At 42.9% G+C, this 15,247-nt stretch overlaps 1 protein-coding gene across 1 annotated transcript in view; it reads left to right on the top strand.

Moving 5' to 3' along the window:
- The window catches only part of ESYT1 (extended synaptotagmin 1), a 215,890-nt gene that overhangs the window by 67,940 nt on the left and 132,703 nt on the right, over positions 1-15,247 (top strand). Inside the window, exon 3 of the mRNA XM_053708110.1 lies at positions 14,630-14,764. Within this exon, the coding sequence (XP_053564085.1) occupies positions 14,630-14,764 (135 nt within the window). The remainder of the gene's footprint in view (positions 1-14,629; positions 14,765-15,247) is intronic.

Here is a 15,247-nt window from a genome sequence, read left to right as displayed (position 1 = left end):
AACATTTGTGAGTGTGATTTTGCGCTTTAACTGTCCCTGAAGCTGCAGCTGTGCCACTGCCAGTGCCCTCACAAGTTCCCATCAATCTCACTACTACTTACTAGTTGTCAACTCACTCCGACAACATCGGTCCGGTCCACGAGCAACCACTGATCACAATGTGTCACATGTCAGCCGCGCAGTGCTACTGCTGTTGATGGCCGTCCTTCCCCCTCTGTCCGCCCCCAGTCCCAGACCCAGCCCTCCTACCTCTTCTCTCAGATGCAAGACACTGACAGTGCACATGCAGTGCGTCGGTTTTCTCCAGACTGAGTCTCAGCCAGGTCTACTCTGGCCGGGGGGTGGGCGTGACATGTGCTGCTAGCAAACTACTTGATGGGTTATAGGTGCAATATGGGAAATGTAGTTTACCGCAACCTCTGAAAGAACCAGCAGCTAAATTAACTTTCTAGTAGTATTCATATAACAAGTAATAGAAAGTTAATTCAGCTGCCACTGCTTCACTGGCTGCAAAATGTGCTACACCCATTGTGTAAACCATTTACAAATCTAGACAAGTCAGAAGACTTGCTTTTACCCCAGAAACTCTCTGATTACAATGTTTCCAATGCAGCAAAGGATTCTGGGTGAGATATGCAAATGAGGTTCACAATGACTCACTTTTTTACTTCTAGCCTGCTTTTTAAGACAGACTTCCCTTTACGCCATAGCATCGCCGCATTACACAGCTTCTAAGCTTAGCTAGGGGTAGTACAGTGATTCAGACTAATCCCAGGACAGCTGTTTCGTGGTTATTGCCACTCATCAGCTGGGAGTAGGTTGAATCACTGCTTGATAAAGTTGTTTTCTGGAGGAAATACAACAGCAATTTAAAATATGGGGAGGCGAAAAGTAAGTTTAAAATCCTCCACTAAATCCAAAATGTAGAGAAAATAACTAATTGTGTAAACCATTTACAAATCTAGACAAGTCAGATGACTTGCTTTTACCCCAGAAACTCTCTGATTGATTGGTCTGAATCACTGTACTACCCCTAGCTAAGCTTTGTAATGCGGCGATGCTATGGCGTAAAGGGAAGTCTGCCTTAAAAAGCAGGCTAGAAGTAAAAAAGTGAGTCATTGTGAACCTCATTTGCATATCTCACCCAGGATCCTTTGCTGCATTGGAAACAGTGTAATCAGAGAGTTTCTGGGGTAAAAGCAAGTCTTCTGACTTGTCTAGATTTGTAAATGGTTTACACAATTAGTTATTTTCTCTACATTTTGGATTTAGTGGAGGATTTTAAACTCACTTTTCTCCAACGGTGTGTCCGGTCCACGGCGTCATCCATTACTTGTGGGATATTCTCCTCCCCCACAGGGAAAGGCAAGGAGAGCACACAGCAAGAGCTGTCCATATAGTTCCTCCCAGGCTCCGCCCCCCCAGTCATTCTCCTTGCCGCTCTGAACAAGTAGCATATCTCCTCGGGGATGGTGAGGAGTTTGTGGTGTTTAGTTGTAGTTTTTTATTCTTCTATCAAGAGTTTGTTATTTTAAAATAGTGCTGGTATGTACTATTTACTCTGAAACAGAAAGAGATGAAGAGTTCTGTTTAAAAGAGGATTATGATTTTAGCAGACAGTAACTAAAATCAGTTGCTGTTCCCACACAGGACTGTTGAGATGAGAGAACTTCAGTTGGGGGGAACAGTTTGCAGACTTTTCTGCTCAAGGTATGACTAGCCATTTTTCTAACAAGACTGTGTAATGCTGGAAGGCTGTCATTTTCCCTCATGGGGATTGGTAAGCCATTTTCTTAGTCTCAAACAGAATAAAGGGCTTATTATGGGCTATACACTGGTAGACACTCTTAAGGGCTAAATTGATTGCTTTATTTAAGTATTATATGCAGTTTGAAGTTGAATTTCACACTTTTATAACATTGGGGAATGTTTTTTGGCACCAGGCACTTGTTAAGACACCTTCCCAGTCAGGAAGGGCCTTTCTCTGTAGTAGGCAGAGCCTCATTTTCGCGCCATTACTGTGCAGTTACTTTTGAGTATAGTACATGCAGCTGCATGTGTGTGGGTCTGGAATCCACTAAAAACGTTCCTAGAAGGCTTCATTTGATATCATATACCCCCCTGGGATTGGTGAAGTCGCAGCAAAGGCTGTAGCTGGGACTGTAAGGGGGTTAAAATTAAAAACGGCTCCGGTTTCCACATTTTAAGGGTTAACAGCTTGAAAATTGGGGTGCAATACTTTGAATGCACTGTGGTGAAAATTTGGTAAAGATTGGATAATTCCTTCATAGTTTTTCACATATTCAGTAATAAAGTGTGCCCTGTTTAACATTTAAAGAGACAGTAACGGTTTTGTTTTAAAACGGTTTTTGTGCTTTATTAACCAGTTTAAGCCTGTTTAACATGTCTGTACCTTCAGATAGATCATGTTCTGTATGTATGGTAGCCAATGTGGTTCCCCCTTCAAATATGTGTGATAATTGTGCCATAGCGTCCAAACAAAGTAAGGACAGTACTGTCACAAATTGTAAAGTTGCCCAGGATGATTCCTCAGATGAAGGAAGTAGACATAGTTCTACATCATCTCCTTCTGTGTCTATACCAGTTATGCCCGCGCAGGCGACCCCTAGTACTTCTAGCGCACCAATGCTTGTTACTATGCAGCAATTGACAGCAGTAATGGATAACTCCATAGCTAATATTTTATCCAAAATGCCAGCATTTCAGAGAAAGCGCGATTGCTCTGTTTTAAACACTGTAGAGCAGGAGGGCGCTGATGATAATTTTTCTGTCATACCCTCACACCCATCTGAAGTGGCAGTGAGGGAGGGTTTGTCAGATGGGGAAATTTCTGATACAGGAAGAATTTCTCAGCAGGCAGAACCTGATGTTGTGACATTTAAATCTCCGCGCATTACTTAAGGAGGTGCTATCTACTCTGGATGATTGTGACAATCTGGTCAACCCAGAAAAATTGCGCAAGATGGACAAGTTCCTTGAGGTCCCGGTGCACCCTGATGCTTTTCCGATACCTAAGCGGGTGGCGGACATAGTGATTAAGGAGTGGGAGAAGCCAGGCATACCTTTTGTCCCTCCTCCTATATTTAAGAAATTGTTCCCTATGGTCGACCCCAGGAAGGACACATGGCAAACAGTCCCTAAGGTCGAGGGGGCGGTTTCTACTCTAGCCAAGCGCACGACCATTCCTATTGAGGACAATTGTGCTTTCAAAGATCCTATGGATAAAAAATTGGAGGGTTTGCTTAAAAAGATTTTTGTACAGCAAGGTTACCTCCTTTAACCTATTTCGTGCATTATTCCTGTCACTACAGCGGCGTGGTTCTAGTTCGAGGAACTGGAAAAGTCGCTCAGTAGGGAGACTCCGTATGAGGAAGTCATGGACAGAATTCACGCACTTAAGTTAGCTAATTCCTTTATTTTAGACACCGCTTTGCAGTTAGCGAGGTTAGCGGCGAAAAATTCAGGGTTTACAATTGGGGCGCGTAGAGCGCTCTGGCTAAAGTCTTGGTCGGCGGATGTATCTTCCAAGACAAAATTGCTTAATACCCCTTTCAAAGGTAAGACCCTTTTTGGGCCAGAATTGAAAGAGATTATTTCAGACATCACTGAGGGAAAGGGCCATGCCCTCCCACAAGATAAACCTTTCAAGGCTAAGAATAAGTCCAATTTTCGTTCCATTCGCAATTTCAGGTACGGACCGGCTTCCAACTCGGCAGCCTCTAGACAAGAGGGTAACGCTTCCCAGACTAAACCAGCTTGGAAATCAATGCAAGGCTGGAACAAGGGTAAACAGGCCAAGAAGCCTGCTGCTGCTACCAAAACAGCATGAAGGGGTAGCCCCCGATCCGGGACCGGATCTAGTAGGGGGCAGACTCTCTCTCTTTGCTCAGGCTTAGGCAAGAGATGTTCAGGATCCCTGGACACTAGAAATAGTCTCTCAGGGTTTTCTTCTGGAGTTCAAGGAACTACCCTCAAGGGGAAGGTTCCACATGTCTAACTTATCTTCAAACCAAATAAAGAGACAGGCATTCTTACATTGTGTAGAAGACCTGTTAAAGATGGGAGTGATACACCCAGTTCCAACTGTGGAACAAGGTCGGGGGTTTTACTCAAATCTGTTTGTAGTTCCCAAAAAAGAGGGAATTTTCAGACCAATTCTGGATTTAAAAATTCTAAACAAATTTCTCAGAGTTCCATCGTTCAAATGGAAACCATTCGAACAATTTTATCTACAATCCAGGAGGGTCAATTTATGACTACCGTGGATTTAAAGGATGCGTATCTACATATTCCTATCCACAAAGATCATCCAAGGATTTTCACAAAGGTGCTAGGGTCCCTTCTAGAGGTTCTAAGACCAAGGGGTATTGCAGTGGCACCTTATCTGGACGACATTCTAATCCAAACGTCGTCTCTTTCCAAAGCAAAGGCTCATACAGACATTGTTCTAGCCTTTCTCATATCTCACGGGTGGAAGGTGAACGTAGAAAAGAGTTCCCCGTCTCCGTCGACAAGAGTTCCCTTCTTGGGAACGATAATAGATTCTTTAAAAATGAAGATCTTCCTGACAAAAGTCAGAAAGTCAAAGCTTCTAAAGCTTGTCAAGTTCTTCACTCTATTCTGCAGCCTTCCATAGCTCAGTGCATGGTAGTAGTAGGGTTGATGGTTGCAGCAATGGACATAGTTCCTTTTGCTCAAATTCATCTAAGACCATTACAACTGTGCATGCTCAAGCAGTGGAATGGGGACTATACAGACTTGTCTCCAAAGATTCAAGTAGACCAGATGACCAGAGACTCACTCCGTTGGTGGTTGTCACAGGATCACCTGTCTCAGGGAATGAGTTTCCGCAGACCAGAGTGGGTCATTGTCACGACCGACGCCAGTCTATTAGGCTGGGGCGCGGTCTGGGATTCCCTGAAAGCTCAGGGTCTATGGTCTCGGGAAGAGTCTCTTCTCCCGATAAACATCCTGGAACTGAGAGCGATATTCAATGCTCTCCGGGCTTGGCCTCAACTAGCGAAGGCCGGATTCTTAAGATTCCAGTCAGACAACATGACGACTGTAGCTTACATCAACCATCAGGGAGGAACAAAGAGTTCCTTGGCGATGAGAGAGGTATCCAAGATCATCAAATGGGCGGAGGATCACTCCTGCCATCTATCTGCAATTCACATCCCAGGAGTAGACAACTGGGAGGCGGATTATCTGAGTCGTCAGACTTTCCATCCGGGGGAGTGGGAACTCCACCCGGAGGTTTTTGCCCAGTTGACTCAATTATGGGACATTCCAGACATGGATCTGATGGCGTCTCGTCAGAACTTCAAGGTTCCTTGCTACGGGTCCAGATCCAGGGATCCCAAGGCGACTCTAGTGGATGCATTAGTGACGCCTTGGTCGTTCAACCTAGCTTATGCATTTCCACCGTTCCCTCTCCTTCCCAGGCTTGTAGCCAGGATCAAACAGGAGAAGGCCTCAGTAATTCTGATAGCTCCTGCGTGGCCACGCAGGACTTGGTATGCAGACCTGGTGAATATGTCATCGGCTCCACCATGGAAGCTACCTTTGAGACAGTATCTTCTGGTGCAAGGTCCATTCGAACATCCAAATCTAGTTTCTCTCCAGCTGACTGCTTGGAAATTGAACGCTTGATTTTATCCAAGCGCGGGTTTTCAGATTCAGTGATAGATACTCTGGTCCAAGCCAGAAAACCTGTGACTAGAAGGATTTACCATAAAATATGGAAAGGATATATCTGTTGGTGTGAATCCAAGGGATTCTCATGGATTAATATTCCCAGGATCCTCTCCTTTCTAACAAGAAGGTTTGGATAAGGGATTGTCAGCGAGTTCTCTAAAAGGACAGAGATCTGCTTTATCTGTCTTGTTACACAGACGACTGGCAGCTGTGCCAGATGTACAAGCTTTTGTACAGGCTTTGGTCAGAATCAAACCTGTTTACAGACCTTTGACTCCTCCCTGGAGTCTAAATTTAGTTTTTTCAGTTCTTCAAGGGGTTCCATTTGAACCCTTACATTCCATAGATATCAAGTTACTATCTTGGAAAGTTCTGTTTTTGGTTGCTATTTCTTCTGCTAGAAGAGTTTCTGAACTATTGCAGTGTGATCCACCCTATCTGGTGTTCCATTCAGATAAGGTTGTTTTGCGTACCAAGCCTGGTTTTCTTCCAAAAGTTGTTTCCAACAAGAATATTAACCAGGAAATAGTTGTCCCTTCTTTGTGTCCGAATCCAGTTTCAAAGAAGGAACATTTGTTACACCATTTAGATGTAGTCCGTGCTTTAAAGTTCTATTTAGAAGCAACAAAGGATTTCAGGCAAAACTTCTTTTTTGTTTGTCGTTTATTCTGGTAAGAGGAGAGGACAAAAAGCTACTGCTACCTCTTTCTTTCTGGCTGAAAAGCATTATCCGATTGGCTACTAGGGCTGTGGCTTCCACATGGGCCTTCAAGAACGAGGCTTCTGTTGATCAGATATGTGAGGCAGCAACTTGGTCTTCTCTGCACACTTTTGCCAAATTCTACAAATTTGATACTTTTTGCTTCTTCGGAGGCTATTTTTGGGAGAAAGGTTTTGCAAGCCGTGGTGCCTTCTGTTTAGGTAACCTGATTTGCTCCCTCCCTTCATCCGTGTCCTAAAGCTTTGGTATTGGTTCCCACAAGTAATGGATGACGCCGTGGACCGGACACACCAATGTTGGAGAAAACAGAATTTATGCTTACCTGATAAATTACTTTCTCCAACGGTGTGTCCGGTCCACGACCCGCCCTGGTTTTTTAATCAGGTTTGAAAAATTTCTCTCTCTATACACTACAGTCACCACGGCACCCTATAGTTTCTCCTTTTTTTCTCCTAACCGTCGGTCGAATGACTGGGGGGGCGGAGCCTGGGAGGAACTATATGGACAGCTCTTGCTGTGTGCTCTCCTTGCCTTTCCCTGTGGGGGAGGAGAATATCCCACAAGTAATGGATGACGCCGTGGACCGGACACACCGTTGGAGAAAGTAATTTATCAGGTAATATATATATATATATATATATATATATATATATATATATATATATATATATATATATATATACACACACACACACTCCTTCAGTACTAGTGTGTGTGCTTGCTGAAGATATGTGAATTGTTTCTCTTGTAAGGTGTATCCAGTCCACGGATCATCCATTACTTGTGGGATATTCTCATTCCCAACAGGAAGTTGCAAGAGGACACCCACAGCAGAGCTGTAATATAGCTCCTCCCCTAACTGTCATAGCCAGTCATTCTCTTGCAACTCTCAACAAGCTAGGATGTTGTAGGAGAGAGTGGTTAAATATAGTTAGTTTATTTTCTTCAATCAAAAGTTTGTTATTTTTAAATAGTACCGGAGTTGTGCTATTTTATCTCAGGCAGTAAATAGAAGAAGAATCTGCCTGAGGTTTCTATGATCTTAGCAGGTTGTAAATAAGATCCATTGCTATTCTCACATATGTCTGAGGGGATTACACAGATGAGGTAACTTCAGCGAGAGAATGGCGTGCAGTTTATTCTGCTATCAGGTATGTGCAGTTATAATTTTTTCTAGAGATGGAAAACACTAGAAAATGCTGCTGATACCGGATTAATGTAAGTTAAGCCTGAATACAGTGATTTAATAACGACTGGTATCATGCTTACTCCCAGGGGTAATACCCTTATGATATTGCAATATAAACGTTTGCTGGCATGTTTAATCGTTTTTATATATGCATTGGTGATAAAACTTTATTGGGGCCTAGTTTTTTCCACATGGCTGGCTTAAATTTTGACTAGAAACAGTTTTACTGAGGCTTTCCACTGTTATAGTATAAAAGTTACAGTTGGTGCAGTTAAAATTACAAACTGTGACATCCAGCTTCCCTCAGGAGTCCCCCTGTATGCTATAGGACATCTCTAAAGGGCTCAAAGGCTTTCCAAAGTCGTTTATTGGGGAAGGTAGGACCACAGCTTGCTGTGGCAGTTGGTTGTGACTGTTAAAAAAAAAACAACAAAAAAAACGTCTTTCATTTTTTTGATCCGTTTTTTGAACTAAGGGGTTAATCATCCATTTGCAAGTGGATGCAATGCTCTGCTAGCCTATTACATACACTGTAAAAATTTCGTTTGATTTACTGCATTTTTTCACTGTTTTTCAAATTCTGACAAAATTTGTTTCTCTTAAAGGCACAGTACCGTTTTTTTTATATTTGCTTGTTAACTTGATTTAAAGTGTTTTCCAAGCTTGCTAGTCTCATTGCTAGTCTGTATAAACATGTCTGACATAGAAGAAACTCCTTGTTCATTATGTTTAAAAGCCATGGTGGAACCCCCTCTTAGAATGTGTACCAAATGTACTGATTTCATTTTATGCAATAAAGATCATATTCTGTTTTTAAAAAAAATTATCACCAGAGGAATCTGACGAGGGGAAAGTTATGCCGACTAACTCTCCCCACGTGTCAGACCCTTTGACTCCCGCCCAAGGGACTCACGCTCAAATGGCGCCAAGTACATCTAGGGCGCCCATAGCGTTTACTTTACAAGACATGGCGGCAGTCATGGATAATACACTGCGGTATTAGCCAGACTACCTGAACTTAGAGGTTAGCGAGATAGCTCTGGGGTGAGACAAAATGCAGAGCATACTGACGCTTTAAGAACCATGTCTGATACTGCCTCACAATATGCAGAAGCTGAGGAAGGAGAGCTTCAGTCAGTGGGTGATGTTAATGACATTCTAATATTTCTACATTTAAATTTAAGCTTGAACACCTCCGCGTGTTACTTAGGGAGGTTTTAGCTGCTCTGAATGACTGTGATACCATTGCAGTGCCAGAGAAATTTTGTAGACTGGATAAATGCTTTGCAGTGCCGGTGTGTACTGATGTTTTTCCAATACCTAAAAGGTTTACAGAAATTATTAATAAGGAATGGGATAGACCAGGTGTGCCGTTCTCTTCCCCTCCTATTTTTAGAAAAATGTTTTCCAATAGACGCCACCACTCGGGACTTATGGCAGACAGTCCCTAAGGTGGAGGGAGCAGTTTCTACTCTAGCAAAGCGTACTACTATCCCTGTCGAGGACAGTTGTGCTTTTTTAGAGCCAATGGATAAAAAATTAGAAGGTTACCTTAAGAAAATATTTATTCAACAAGGTTTTATCCTACAGCCCATTGCATGCATTGCCCCTGTCACTGCTGCTGCGGCGTACTGGTTTGAGTCTCTGGAAGAGGCTTTACAGGTAGAGACTCCATTGGATGACATACTTGGCAAACTTAGAGCACTTAAGCTAGCCAATTATTTTATTTCTGATGCCATTGTTCATTTGAATAAACTAACGGCTAAGAATTCTGGTTTTGCTATACAGGCGCGCAGAGCGCTATGGCTTTAAATCATGGTCAGCTGACGTGACTTTAAAATCTAAGCTACTTAACATTCCCTTCAAGGGGCAGACCCTATTCGGGCCTGGTTTGAAGGAGATTATTGCTGATATCACGGGAGGAAAAGGTTGTGCCCTTCCTCAGGACAGGTCCAAATCTAGGGCCAAACAGTCTAATTTTCGTGCTTTTCGAAACTTCAAGGCAGGTGCGGCATCAACTTCCTCTAATAATAAACAAGAGGGAACTTTTGCTCAATCCAAGACGGTCTGGAGACCAAACCAGACCTGGAAAAAAGGTAAGCAGGTCAAAAAGCCTGCTGCTGCCTCTAAGACAGCATGAAGGAACGACCCCCTATCCGGTAACGGATCTAGTAGGGGGCAGACTTTCACTCTTCACCCAGGCGTGGGCAAGAGATGTTCAGGATCCCTAGGCGTTGGAAATTATAGCCCAGGGATATCTTCTGGACTTCAAAGCTTCCCCCCCAAAAGGGAGATTTCACCTTTCACAATTATCTGCAAACCAGATAAAGAGTGAGGCATTCTTACACTGTGTACGAGACCTCCTAGTTATGGGAGTGATCCATCCAGTTCCAAAGGAGGAACAGGAACAGGGTTTTTACTCAAATCTGTTTGTGGTTCCCAAAAAAGAGGGAACCTTCAGACCGATTTTGGATCTAAAGATCTTAAACAAATTCCTCAAAGTTCCGTCGTTCAAGATGGAAACTATTTGTACCATCCTACCACTGATCCAGGAGGGTCAATACAGGGAGTGCAGAATTATTAGGCAAGTTGTATTTTTGAGGATTAATTTTATTATTGAACAACAACCATGTTCTCAATGAACCCAAAAAACTCATTAATATCAAAGCTGAATAGTTTTGGAAGTAGTTTTTAGTTTGTTTTTAGTTATAGCTATTTTAGGGGGATATCTGTGTGTGCAGGTGACTATTACTGTGCATAATTATTAGGCAACTTAACAAAAAACAAATATATACCCATTTCAATTATTTATTTTTACCAGTGAAACCAATATAACATCTCAACATTCACAAATATACATTTCTGACATTCAAAAACAAAACAAAAACAAATCAGTGACCAATATAGCCACCTTTCTTTGCAAGGACACTCAAAAGCCTGCCATCCATGGATTCTGTCAGTGTTTTGATCTGTTCACCATCAACATTGCGTGCAGCAGCAACCACAGCCTCCCAGACACTGTTCAGAGAGGTGTACTGTTTTCCCTCATTGTAAATCTCACATTTGATGATGGACCACAGGTTCTCAATGGGGTTCAGATCAGGTGAACAAGGAGGCCATGTCATTAGATTTTCTTCTTTTATACCCTTTCTTGCCAGCCACACTGTGGAGTACTTGGACGCGTGTGATGGAGCATTGTCCTGCATGAAAATCATGTTTTTCTTGAAGGATGCAGACTTCTTCCTGTACCACTGCTTGAAGAAGGTGTCTTCCAGAAACTGGCAGTAGGACTGGGAGTTAAGCTTGACACCATCCTCAACCCGAAGAGGCCCCACAAGCTCATCTTTGATGATACCAGCCCAAACCAGTACTCCACCTCCACCTTGCTGGCGTCTGAGTCGGACTGGAGCTCTCTGCCCTTTACCAATCCAGCCACGGGCCCATCCATCTGGCCCATCAAGACTCACTCTCATTTCATCAGTCCATAAAACCTTAGAAAAATCAGTCTTGAGATATTTCTTGGCCCAGTCTTGACATTTCAGCTTGTGTGTCTTGTTCAGTGGTGGTCGTCTTTCAGCCTTTCTTACCTTGGCCATGTCTCTGAGTATTGCACACCTTGTGCTTTTGGGCACTCCAGTGATGTTGCAGCTCTGAAATATGGCCAAACTGGTGGCAAGTGGCATCTTGGCAGCTGCACGCTTGACTTTTCTCAGTTCATGGGCAGTTATTTTACGCTTCTTGCGACCCTGTTGACTATTTTGAATGAAACGCTTGATTGTTCGATGATCACGCTTCAGAAGCTTTGCAATTTTAAGAGTGCTGCATCCCTCTGCAAGATATCTCGCTATTTTTGACTTTTCTGAGCCTGTCAAGTCCTTCTTTTGACCCATTTTGCCAAAGGAAAGGAAGTTGTCTAATAATTATGCACACCTGATATAGGGTGTTGATGTCATTAGACCACACCCCTTCTCATTACAGAGATGCACATCACCTAATATGCTTAATTGGTAGTAGGCTTTCAAGCCTATACAGCTTGGAGTAAGACAACATGCATAAAGAGGATGATGTGGTCAAAATACTCATTTGCCTAATAATTCTGCACTCCCTGTATATGACTACAGTGGATCTAAAGGATGCTTATCTTCACATTCCGATAGACAAAGATCATCATCGGTTTCTCAGGTTTGCCTTTCAAGACAGGCATTACCAGTTGTAGCTCTTCCCTTTGGATTAGCTACATCCCCAAGAATCTTTACAAAGGTTCTAGGGTCGATTTTGGCGGTCCTAAGGCCGCGGGGCATAGCAGTAGCCCCTTATTTAGACGACATCCTGATACAGGCGTCAAACTTCCAAATTGCCAAGTCTCATACGGACGTAGTACTGGCATTTCTGAGGTCGCATGGGTGGAAAGTGAACGAGGAAAAGTGTTCTCTATCCCCACTCACAAGAGTTTCCTTTCTAGGGACTCTGATAGATTCTGTAGAAATGAAAATTTACCTTGACGGAGTCCAGGTTATCAAAGCTTCTAAATTCCTGTCGGGTTCTTCATTCCATTCCGCGCCCTTTGGTGGCTCAGTGTATGGAAGTAATCGGCTTAATGGTAGCGGCAATGGACATAGTGCCGTTTGCACGCTTACATCTCAGACCGCTGCAACTATGCAGGCTCAGTCAGTGGAGCGGGGATTACACAGATTTGGCCCCTCAACTGAATCTGGACCAAGAGACCAGGGATCCTCTTCCCTGGTGGCTATCTCGGGTCCATCTGTCCAAAGGTATGACCTTCGCAGGCCAGATTGGACTATTGTAACAACAAATGCCAGCCTTCTAGGTTGGGGTGCAGTCTGGAACTCCCTGAAGGCTCAGGGATCGTGGACTCAGGAGGAGTCTCTCCTTCCAATAAATATTCTGGAACTAAGAGCGATATTCAAGGCTCTTCAGGTTTGGCCTCAGTTAGCAACTCTGAGGTACATCAGATTTCAGTCGGTCAACATCACGACTGTAGCTTACATTAACCATCGAGGGGGAAGAAGAAGTTCCCTAGAGATGTTAGAAGTTTCAAAAATAATTCACTGGGCAGAGATTCACTCTTGCCACCTATCAGCTATCCATATCCCAGGTGTAGAGCACTGGGAGGCGGATTTTCTAAGTCGTCAGACTTTTCATCCGGGGGTATTTGCACAACTGATTCTCCGTTGGGGCAAACCAGAACTGGATCTCATGGCGTCTCGCCAGAACGCCAAGCTTCCGTGTTACGGATCCAGGTCCAGGGATCCCAAGGCGACACTGATAGATTCTCTAGCAGCGCCCTGGTTTTTCAACCTGGCTTATGTGTTTCCACCGTTTCCTCTGCTCCCTCGACTGATTGCCAAGATCAAGCAGGAGAGAGCATTGGTGATTCTGATAGCACCTGCGTGGCCACGCAGGACCTGGTATGCAGATCTAGTGGACATGTCATCCTTTCCACCATGGTCTCTGCCTCTGAGACAGGACCTTCTACTTCAGGGTCCTTTCAACCATCCAAATCTAATTTCTCTGAGGCTGACTGCCTGGAGATTGAATGCTTGATTTTATCAAAGCGTGGCTTCTCAGAGTCAGTTATTGATACCTTAATACAGGCATGAAAGCCTGTCACCAGGAAAATTTACCATAAGGTATGGCGTAGATATCTTTATTGGTGTGAATCCAAGGGTTACTCATGGAGTAAGGTCAGGATTCCTAGGATTTTATCTTTTCTCCAAGAAGGTTTGGAAAAAGGATTGTCAGCTAGTTTCTTAAAGGGACAGATTTTTGCTCTGTCTATTCTTTTGCACTAGCGTCTGGCAGATGTTCCAGACGTTCAGGCATTTTGTCAGGCTTTAGTTTGAATCAAGCCTGTGTTTAAACCTGTTGCTCCACCATGGAGCTTAAACTTGGTTCTTAAGGTTCTTCAAGGAGTTCCGTTTGAACCTCTTCATTCCATAGATATCAAACTTTTATCTTGAAAAGTTCTTTTTTTTTTTTTTTTTTTGGTAGCTATTTCCTCGGCTCGTAGAGTCTCTGAGCTATCTGCCTTACAATGTGATTCTCCTTATCTGATTTTTCATACGGATAAGGTAGTCCTGCGTATCAAACCTGGGTTCTTACCTAAGGTGGTATCTAACAAGAATATCAATCAAGAGATTGTGGATCCATCCTTGTGTTACACAATCTGGACGTGGTCTGTGCTTTAAAGTTTTACTTACAAGCTACTAAAGATTTTCGTCAAACATCTGCTTTGTTTGTTGTCTACTCTGGACAGAGGAGAGGTCAAAAGGCTTTTTCTTTTTGGCTAAGAAGCTTAATCCGCTTAGCCTATGAGACTGCTGGACAGCAGCCTCCTGAAAGGATTACAGCTCATTCCACTAGAGCTGTGGCTTCCACTTGGGCCTTTAAAAATGAGGCTTCTGTTAAACAGATTTGCAAGGCGGCGACTTGGTCTTCGCTTCATACTTTTTCAAAATTTTACAAATTTGATACTTTTGCTTCTTCGGAGGCTATATTTGGGAGAAAGGTTTTACAGGCAGTGGTTCCTTCCATTTAAGTTCCTGCCTTGTCCCTCCCTTCATCCGTGTACTTTAGCTTTGGTATTGGTATCCCACAAGTAATGGATGATCCGTGGACTGGATACACCTTACAAGAGAAAACACAATTTATGCTTACCTGATAAATTTATTTCTCTTGTGGTGTATCCAGTCCACGGCCCGCCCTGTCATTTTAAGGCAGGTAATTTTTAAATTTAAACTACAGTAACCACTACACCCTATGGTTCCTCCTTTCTCGGCTTGTTTTTGGTCGAATGACTGGCTATGACAGTTAGGGGAGGAGCTATATTACAGCTCTGCTGTGGGTGTCCTCTTGCAACTTCCTGTTGGGAATGAGAATATCCCACAAGTAATGGATGATCCGTGGACTGGATACACCACAAGAGAAATAAATTTATCAGGTAAGCATAAATTGTGTTTTTTACTTTTCATCCCCTACAGCTCCTGGCACAGATGTGGCCGTTTATTGGTCAGTACCTAGAGAAGCTGCTTACAGATACCATAGCACCTTTAGTGCGATCATCCAACAATCACCTGTCGACTCTCTACTTCACCAAAATCAACTTTGGGGAGAAGGTAATTTTAATAACAAATCCTTCATCAATACTATAATTAGTAGAGATGGAGTGTTTTACACACATTTTATTAGCATTTAAAGACATGGAACTCATTTTTTTTTTGTCCATGTGTATTACACAATTGTGAACTAGACAATTAGTATTTCTGTATTCAAAGTTTAAATGATGCTTTCATATTCATGATATTCATGATATATATTTTTGAGTATGATGTCCCTATGAAACATGACACATGATGCCTTAGTTTTAGAGAATTCAAATTATTACGATTATAATAATTTCATCACTGTGTAGCCTAATTCAGAGCATGACAGGAGTCCAGGAACCACAAGGTCTAAATTCTTATTTCAGATTTCTATTTGTTATTTTTGTTCTCTATTCTCACTGTCCTCATCTCTCCCCAACCGGCCAGATTTTCAGGATATCTTAACTAGAGCACAGGTGAAATAATCAGCCGATTAGTAAACCTGGTTATTTTACC

The sequence above is a fragment of the Bombina bombina genome, chromosome 3 (assembly GCF_027579735.1).
Source record: "Bombina bombina isolate aBomBom1 chromosome 3, aBomBom1.pri, whole genome shotgun sequence".
Classification (NCBI taxonomy): domain Eukaryota; kingdom Metazoa; phylum Chordata; class Amphibia; order Anura; family Bombinatoridae; genus Bombina; species Bombina bombina.
Note: the sequence above shows the minus strand (reverse complement) of the source record. Positions and strands in the feature narration are given on the sequence as shown.